At 50.0% G+C, this 8,739-nt stretch overlaps 1 protein-coding gene across 1 annotated transcript in view; it reads left to right on the top strand.

The window, feature by feature from the left end:
* The first annotated feature begins 658 nt into the window (after positions 1-658).
* sympk (symplekin) overlaps positions 659-8,739 on the top strand; it is an 11,069-nt gene continuing 2,988 nt past the window's right edge. The window contains exons 1-20 of the mRNA XM_019868996.1: positions 659-761; positions 985-1,105; positions 1,673-1,738; positions 2,142-2,195; positions 2,273-2,346; positions 2,440-2,566; positions 2,915-3,164; positions 3,512-3,682; positions 3,781-4,020; positions 4,219-4,370; positions 4,452-4,602; positions 4,826-5,036; positions 5,116-5,266; positions 5,401-5,636; positions 6,207-6,288; positions 6,363-6,476; positions 7,420-7,567; positions 7,655-7,815; positions 8,478-8,586; positions 8,665-8,738. Of these exons, the coding sequence (XP_019724555.1) occupies positions 1,043-1,105; positions 1,673-1,738; positions 2,142-2,195; positions 2,273-2,346; positions 2,440-2,566; positions 2,915-3,164; positions 3,512-3,682; positions 3,781-4,020; positions 4,219-4,370; positions 4,452-4,602; positions 4,826-5,036; positions 5,116-5,266; positions 5,401-5,636; positions 6,207-6,288; positions 6,363-6,476; positions 7,420-7,567; positions 7,655-7,815; positions 8,478-8,586; positions 8,665-8,738 (2,634 nt within the window). The 5' untranslated portion in view covers positions 659-761; positions 985-1,042. The remainder of the gene's footprint in view (positions 762-984; positions 1,106-1,672; positions 1,739-2,141; positions 2,196-2,272; positions 2,347-2,439; positions 2,567-2,914; positions 3,165-3,511; positions 3,683-3,780; positions 4,021-4,218; positions 4,371-4,451; positions 4,603-4,825; positions 5,037-5,115; positions 5,267-5,400; positions 5,637-6,206; positions 6,289-6,362; positions 6,477-7,419; positions 7,568-7,654; positions 7,816-8,477; positions 8,587-8,664; position 8,739) is intronic.

The raw sequence follows: 8,739 nt of genomic DNA, 5'->3' as shown, positions 1-8,739 counted from the left end.
GGAGCCAAGCGACTCGGGGGCGCGCGCGCGGCCCGAAAACAAGGACTCGGATTCCACAACGCAGACGGGCGTTCTCTCGGCAACGGAAGCGTGACGCGGCGGGAAATAACCCAGATTTGCTTCGGCGGTCCAAAGATGAGCATTGATTCACAATAAATTGTCTTTGTTCATGTAACGCTGCCTATTGTAACAGACGCACCCATTGGATGCTCTGCCACTAGAGGGCAGAAGGTCCGATGATGCAAAAGCAAAGTACCTGTACAACGAAGCAGGCCCACTTTTCACACTCGGCTTTCCTCCCGCACCAGCAAAAAGTCCGTTAAGGGGCGTCAACTCTTTTTAATCTTTTGCTGGTCAAATGGTGTAAAGTCTCAAAATTGACTTCGCCGGTGTTCAAACGTCCATTTGTTGCCTAAGGCGATCGATCCCCCCCCCCCCTGTTTTATCCTGATTATGTTATTTTTCTCTGTTGAGTCTCCTTTTAGGCGGTAAAGTGCCGCTCTGCTTGCTCTACAGAGTGTTAATGATGGGCTTACGGTTTCAGCTAAATGAAATCGGGTATAGCTACTGTATGGAAGACAGTATCCTAAACTAGAATGCAAATTACTCTCCTGTAATGCGCAACGAGTCTCGCTGGGGGCAGTGTGGTGCTGCGCACTTCACGTTTTCAAAACGCGAAGAAGAAAAAAAAAAGCCGCTACCTGCCTGAAGCTGCTTCATTCACTGACTGCCAACTAAGCTTCGCTTTCATTGACTTTAAGGTATTGAAACTTTTGAATGTATGTGTCAGAATACGCGTGTGTTATTTAGGGATCCATATCTGTCACACTCTTCCAATTGTATCGCTAAGTGTGTTCGGTAGTTAGCATGGCGCTAGTTAGCCTGTTAGCAGTAAACAAGATTCAATTTGTGTCCATTGTCACTTCCTACTCGTGGTTGTCTTTCTTTTATTCACGGTTGTCTGTTTTGCGTGTGTGTAATCAGAAGAGGGGTTATGGTGTTTTCTACGACGAGTAAATAATAAAGGAAGCCCGACGGCATCATGGAGTTCTCCGCAGAAGACGGAGACACACACAATGTCATCGACATGACCACGAGTGAAAAGGTAAACACGAGTCTCTCTGGCAGTGATTCCCAACCAGTGTGCCGTGAGAGATCATGAGTTCTGCCGCAGGAAATAAGTTGTCAATTCTCTCCACCAAAGACAATTTGATTCGGTTTTCGAAACTTGGAATGCGAATTGACGCAAGGACGGTTTCGACGTAAAAGTGGAAGCGTTCTATTTGGATCCACTCTGTGGGATTACGATTCAATTCGATATGGTACGGCTCAGGTCGAGAGGGGTATGACGCAATGCCTTTTTTGTGTTCTATTTGCACACATTTAAATGAACCTGTCAGTTCTATGTGTACCATTTCCTTCCAATAAAAGAGGATTCACAATGTATCTGGGTATATTTTCAAGTGGACTGATTCGGAAGACAGAAGGTTCATAATTAACCTGCATATCCATAACCACTTTTTGTTGAGCGTTTTGCAGTGTGGTGTGCCGTGATATTTTTTTTCAAGGTGAAATGTGTTCCTTGGCGCACCGAAGGTCGGTTAACACTGGTCTATAGGATTAGAATACTAAAATGCGGCCGGAGCATGTGAGAAACTCTATCTGCTTTCAGGTCGTGGATCTTTTGAACCAGGCTGCCTTGATTCCCACAGATGCAAAGCTGGCTGTGCTCAAACAGGTCTGTTCTTCCCTGTAAACGGAGCTAAGAGTCAGTCCTATTTGCCTTTGAAAGAATGCATTTTTTTCGTGTTTTAAAAGAGATCCTGGGCGTCTTATGTGGGAGGGGGGGGATACACAAAGGATAAAGACTTTCAGAACCTAACATCCACTTGCCGCACCTTGGTTAAAATGACCCATTTTAACACCCCAGTCCTCTGAGAAAAAGTGACTTGGACCATACTGAGCAACTTTTTTTAGGTGTTCTCTGCAATTCTGATGCACCCTTTGCGCCCAACCTGCAAATGAATGGTGCTTGCACAAAGCCGTATATATAAGATAAGAACAAATGTGTGTGTGTGTGTGTGTGTGTGTGTGTGTGTGTGTGTGTGTGTGTGTAAAAACCCCTCTGTTTCATTTTCCAGGTCCAGGAGCTAATCATCAACAAAGATCCATCTCTCCTTGACAATTTCCTGGACGTAAGGGTGCACATGAGCATGCATCATATCATGATGCCATCATGCAATGAAGCTTTTTTTTCTTCTTCACCTTTCAGGAGATGATTGCCTTTCAGACGGACAAATCCATCGAAGTACGAAAGTTTGTCATCGGCTTTATCGAGGAAGCATGGTGGGTGCTTCTGTATTCCAGTCAGAGATCGATTGTTTTGCGCTCTACTCATGTTTTTCTGTTTTTTTTTTTTTAAATATTTTGTTTTTCCAGTAAACGAGACAATGAGCTGCTCCTCAGGCTAATCGCAAACTTGAACATGCTGCTCAAGGATGACAGCGTTAACGTGGTGAAGAAAGCCATTCTCACACTCACGCAGATGTACAAGGTTACGCTACAGGTAAGTTTTCAAAAAAAAAAAAAAGACTTATAGATGTCTCTCTGGTTACACCATGCATGCGTGAAACTATAAAAATCTTTACAGGCAAGAGTAGCCTGGTGGAAATGTTTGCACTTAGCAGGTGCAACAATTTATAACTACTTTGATCATTGATTGATTGGTTAGAGACCTTGTTGAACTTTAAGTTGTCCACAACATGTTTTATCTTTGGGAATAATCCGAATCAGACATTTGCAAACATTCGCATGTACTTCAGACAAGACTGATCTTAATCGGACGCAGGCATCCAAGTCAAGGTTTGAGTCACAATATGGAACATATACAAACGAAACCGTTTCACCCCCCCAGTGGCTGGTGCGAGCCAAAGCCGTGTCGGATATGCAGGAGGCCTGCTGGGAGATGGTGACGCAGATGAAGGGCGACGTCCTGGCACTGCTGGACTCGGAGAACGACGGCGTGCGCACTCACGCCATCAAATTCACCGAGTCGCTCATCGTCACCCTGTCGCCTCGCGTGGTCGACTCGGATGTGCCCAAGCGCCAGGAGAGCGACATCACTTTGGACAAAGTACCCAAGGACCACACGTACATCCGCTACGGTAGGAAGACGAGAATGCGAAACATGGCCTGAAGCACTGAGCCAGCTTCACCAGCTAAATTCCGACATATCGGGCCATGAATTAACCCCCGTAACTTGAACTAGACGAGCAATGGAACTGTTTCTTGAAGCAGTCAAATTTCCAATTGGCCACCGATCTGATTTTTTTATTTTAATTTGTATTGCGCGTGTAATTGCACTGTGATTGTTGTGGTATTCCAAGTGGTCGGCGCCACTGAAGGCGCGGCAACCAAATGCATGCCCCGCCAACGTTAGAAGTCTACCTTACTGGAGTCGTGTATTCTTAATTGACATCAACAACCCAAATGTCCACGTTTTCCTTCGTAGATGTTTTGTGTGAGGAGGGAAAATCGGCTCTGGACAAGCTGCTGAAGTTCATGGTGCATCCCGCCATTTCCAGCATTAACCTGACCACTGCGCTGGGCTCCCTAGCCACCATCGCCCGCCAGAGGCCCATGTTTATGTCCAAGGTGGTTCAAGCGTACGAGACCTTACACGGTGAGTCAGGAACCGGCTAACGTTGACCATCCAGTTCCATTTGGTCACCGTGAAATCAAATGTTTTGCCTTTTTTTGTTGTTTTTTTTTTCTTTGCAGCTAATCTTCCGCCCACCCTGGCCAAGTCGCAGGTGAGCAGCGTGCGAAAGAACCTCAAGCTGCACCTGGTGGCTGTGCTCAAGCATCCGTCCAGTCTGGAGTTCCAAGGCCAGATCAGCACGTTGCTGCTGGACCTTGGCATGCCCCAGAGCGAGATCACGCGCTCCACGCCGCCGCCGAGGGAGCATCGCAAGAGGCCGCGGCACGAGCAGTACACGGAGGGGAAGAAGGTCAAGTTGGGTGAGTGCCCTCTTTGGTCATACCGCGTAAACGCTAGAGTTGGTCAGTGCGACGAGGTCATCGGACGCACGGCGACATCAGCCGCGCAGCGCCGATTTTCTTTGGATGCACACGGTCGTGGGAGGCGAGTCTCCCGGCCGTATGCCGTGGCCCAGTGTGCGCCTCGGACTCCTGACTTTGCCTCTGCTGCGCGTTCAGAGCAAACCCTGATGGAAGACGACGAGGACAAGGAGGAGCCGGCTCCTCTCTCAGCCCCCAAGCCCGCTCCGGTTCCAGTGGCGCAGTCCGCCATTGACCTGACCGCCGACTTCCTGCGCCCGCTCCTCAACGCCGACAACGTCGCCAATCTGGTGAGCGACCACAGCGGGGGGGGACGCTCTTCGCTTGGGCTTTTTGCACGCGCCGAAGCCGACGCCTGTCTCTTTGCGCAGGTGCTGATCAGTATGGTGTATCTGCCCGACACCATGCCGGCATCCTTCCAAGCCACGTACACGCCCGTGGAGTCGGCTGGCACCGACGCCCAAATCAAGCATTTGGCCCGGCTGATGGCCACACAGATGACTGCGGCTGGGATCGGGCCAGGTCGGTCCGGCAATCTTAGAAAACCCACAATGGTCGCGCCTGTCGGGTTCAAGTTCGATGAACATGAAAATATTTGATTTTCCCGGGGAGAATACTGTCGGATTTTGTCGGACAGCTTTGATACTTAATTGGACTGACCCAGGATCACGAGTGCCTTTTCGACACCCCGGGAAATATGCCTTTTTTTTTTTTTTTTTTTTTTTTTTGCCTGCCCTCTCTGCAGGCCTAGAGGAGTGCAAAGCCAGAGAGAACGAGGCGAGCAAAGAGGGCGCCAACGAAGATGACATGGGCAGCAGTGACTCTCTCATCAAGCGCAAAGTGATGGTGGGCCAGGCCATCTCCGTGGTGGGCGGCTACTCGGAAAAAGAAAAGGCTCCCAACCTCGCCGCTGTCAAGAGGCTTCCCGAGCCCATCCTGCCGTCGGCGCAAACCAAGTCAGATCTGCAACCGGCGACCGATGCGTCGCAAACGCCTCCCGACCGTCTTTGTCTTCTCCCCTTCCTCGTGGAGCAGATTGGCGGGGCTGACCGGCAGGAAGAAAGTCTTCAGGCTGGCGGATGTGATCCAGCCTTTATCCGAGACGCAGATTGAACGCTTAACGTCCAAGACCATCAAGCGCATCCTTCATTCTGAAAAGACCATCACTCAAAGTGGAATGTCCCATGTAAGCGATCGCTCCCTATTTGTGCTGGACCATTGTGTGTGTGTGTGTGTGTGGGGGGGGGGGGAAAGTAGAATGCAAATTCCAATAGGGTAAAAATCCCCAAAGAAAACCTGATGTGATTTTGTTGTCGTCAGGTCCGAGTGAAGCTCCTCTCCAAGCTGGTGACGCAGTTTGAGGGCATCATGAAAGAGGACGTGCTGCACTTCATTTTGGAGGACATCCGCAGCCGCAGCGAGCTGGCCTTTTCGCTGCTCTATCAAGAGTACAACACCTACCTGAGCCAGCTGCCCTCGGGGCTGCTGGACAGCTACGACCAGTGTCTGTACACGCTGCTCTCCGGACTGCAGGAGAAGCCCGAGCAGAAGGACGGGTGAGGACCAATCCCTCATTCGGTAATAACGGTCGGGATTTGAAGAAGCCCCCGCTCCTCCAAAATGTTCACTTGGAATCAAACTGACCGACATCCTTTGGGTTTGCGGGCGTGGCCTCTTGAGGCTTGTTCCGCTCCAGTCAAAGTCATGTGCCGACCCACGCAGCAAAATTGGCTGCTCTTCTTCAACCAAATGGTGGGAGGATTTTTGTTGTTGTTTTTTTTTTGTCAAGTTTTCACTGTCTGACTTGTAAAATTTGGTCGCAACTGGACAAAAAAGTTTGTCTTGGAAGGAGCAGAGGACGGATTAGATTAAAATGGCTGACTTTCTGTATCCTCTCATGCATCGCTTCTCAAAAATCTTTTTTTTAAATATATTACGAATTATGATGGACACCAAATTTCATGTTGGGAATTGAAGCTGTCTTTTGGTGCTGAATTTCCTCCCAGGTGCAACGTTTCCTCAATTTCCCTTCTTTCATTGTCATACCTGTGAATTGAATTTGGTTACAAATGGAACAAAAACTCTCAAGTGGGCGCTGCTGAGTAACATTTGTTGTCGTGGGGCAGGCTGTTCACCAAACTGGTACTGGAGGCTCCCATCATCACAGAGTCGGCGCTGGAAGTAATCCGGCGTTACTGTGAGGACGAGGTGCGTCAACGACAGGAAGATGGCGGCATCGGAGCATCGCACTCAGCTGTTGCCCTTCCTCTCTTCTGTTGCAGTCGCGGGTGTATTTAGGCATGACGACGCTGAAGGAACTCATCGTCAAGCGGCCTTCCAGGCAGTTCCAGTACCTTCACGTGCTCCTGGATCTCAGCTCGCATGAAAAAGAGAAGGTGGCAACATTGTGCTCCATATTGAATTAATAGGCCTCTCCTTTTAAGTTGGGGGGGGGGGAGTCAAATCGACCTGTTTTTGCCTCCCGTTATTGAGCAGTAAGCTAAACATCAAAATGGAAAATATGGTTTGATTTTGAAGAAGTCCAACAGTCTTGAGAAAATGTAGCCACGCCTTGAAACTCTGCTGCTCTGTGGGGAGTCAAATCATTCTTTTTAAATAAAATGTCAAAATGAAAACCCGATGTTAAATTGGTTTCAGGTTTCTTTTTTTCCGCGCTGTTGGCTAAAGCGACAGCCGAAACTGTCGGCCAGGTAAGAGGTTTTTCCCTTCACCCCCACCCCCAAACAAAAGACAGTTGTCTTGGAAAAAAGAAACCTTGAACCAATTTAACCATGAGTAGACAAGATGAATGAGGATGTGCTAAAAGCCAGGTCAAAAAGAAAAATATTCAGGACGAAACTCCTTCTGCTGGCCTTATTTGTGCAATTCCGAAGTCAAATCAGTGGTCAACAATCACTGAGCCGTCTGTGACAGCGCTGCGCAGATTTGAGGGGGGAGGGTCGGCCAGGTAAGAGGTTTTTCCCTTCACCCCCACCCCCAAACAAAAGACAGTTGTCTTGGAAAAAAGAAACCTTGAACCAATTTAACCATGAGTAGACAAGATGAATGACGTAGTGCTAAAAGCCAGGTCAAAAAGAAAAATATTCAGGACGAAACTCCTTCTGCTGGCCTTATTTGTGCAATTCCGAAGTCAAATCAGTGGTCAACAATCATTGACCGGTCTGCGACGGCGCTGCGCAGATTTGAGGGGGGAATCAAACCCCAAATCTCTCACCGCCGGGCACAAGGGATTGTCCACTCTGGGCAAAGACGGCAGCTGCGCTTCACACAACGGTTGACTTGAAATGAGTTTCTTGTGATGTTTTGACCTCTTTTCAGGTGCGGTCCACCGCCCTGGCCTTTCTGAAGCGCATGTACGAGAAAGACCACCTCCGGGACTACATTGAGAAGTTTGCCCTGAACTACATGCAACTCCTGGTCCACCCCAACCCCCCGTCGCTGCTCTTTGGGGCCGACAAAGACACAGGTGAGGACCAGACGTCGCCGCCGCCGCCGCTCCTAAAGGTCAGCCCGGCCGCGCGCTTCTAAACTGCCTGTTTGCTCGGGGGCGCAGAGGTGGCGTCCCCCTGGACCGAAGAGACGGTCCGCCAGTGTCTCTTCCTCTACTTGTCTCTGCTGCCGTTGAACCACAAGCTGGTGCACGAGCTGGCGTCCGTCTACACGGAGGCCATCGCCGACATCAAGCGCAGCGTGCTTCGAGCCATCGAGCTCCCCGTAAGTCACTTTTCGTCCGAGTCCTCGCGAGTGTTTCACAACTTCGCAAACGGTCGCCAGGTTTGCCGCCGAATTGTGTCTGATGCGCTGCGCTCATTGAAAAAGCGCAATATGGGGATAAAAGTGCTGTTCCCACCAGTGACGATACGCTCTGTGCGTTTACTGTCTTGATTTTGATGGGCGCTCCCTTTTTTTTTTCCTCAAATCTTCATCACACACCGCTATAGTCGTCCTAGTTGCTCGCCTCGTCACAGCTCCCCCGAGAAACTGAAACGGTCGCCAGGTTTGCCGCCGAATTGTGTCTGATGCGCTGCGCTCATTGAAAAAGCGCAATATGGGGATAAAAGTGCTGTTCCCACCAGTGACGATACGCTCTGTGCGTTTACTGTCTTGATGGGCGCTCCCTTTTTTTTTTTTTCCTCAAATCTTCATCACACCCCGGTATAGTCGTCCTAGTTGCTCGCCTCATCACAGGTCCCCCCAGAGAAACTTTTGCACGCGACCCGATGCCACCTCACAACAGGCTCACAGCAGCCGCTTCAAACTGCCGCCTGGCCCAAAGTGTGTCCCAAAGACGTCACCAAGACAGAGTTGTGACTTACAATCGTGAAGGCTTTCGTGTTAACCGCGCAAGGCGTCTTGTTTGAACGGCGTTCCCACAGATCCGCGGAATGGGCATGAACTCTCCCGAGCTTCTGCTTCTGGTGGAAAACTGCCCCAAGGGCGCGGAGACGCTCGTTACCCGCTGCCTGCACATTTTGACGGACAAAGGTAAGCCTCCCAACGGCTGCCACCATGTTGGATCGGGCGGAACTGGGAATTGAAAAAGTCTGCCCTCCCGGCGCGCAGTGCCTCCGTCTCCGGAGCTGGTGGAGCGGGTGCGGGACCTTTACCATAAGCGTGTGCCGGATGTTCGCTTCCTCA

The sequence above is a fragment of the Hippocampus comes genome, unplaced genomic scaffold, assembly GCF_001891065.2.
Source record: "Hippocampus comes isolate QL1 unplaced genomic scaffold, H_comes_QL1_v1.1 scaffold518, whole genome shotgun sequence".
Taxonomy (NCBI): Eukaryota; Metazoa; Chordata; class Actinopteri; order Syngnathiformes; family Syngnathidae; genus Hippocampus; species Hippocampus comes.
Note: the sequence above shows the minus strand (reverse complement) of the source record. Positions and strands in the feature narration are given on the sequence as shown.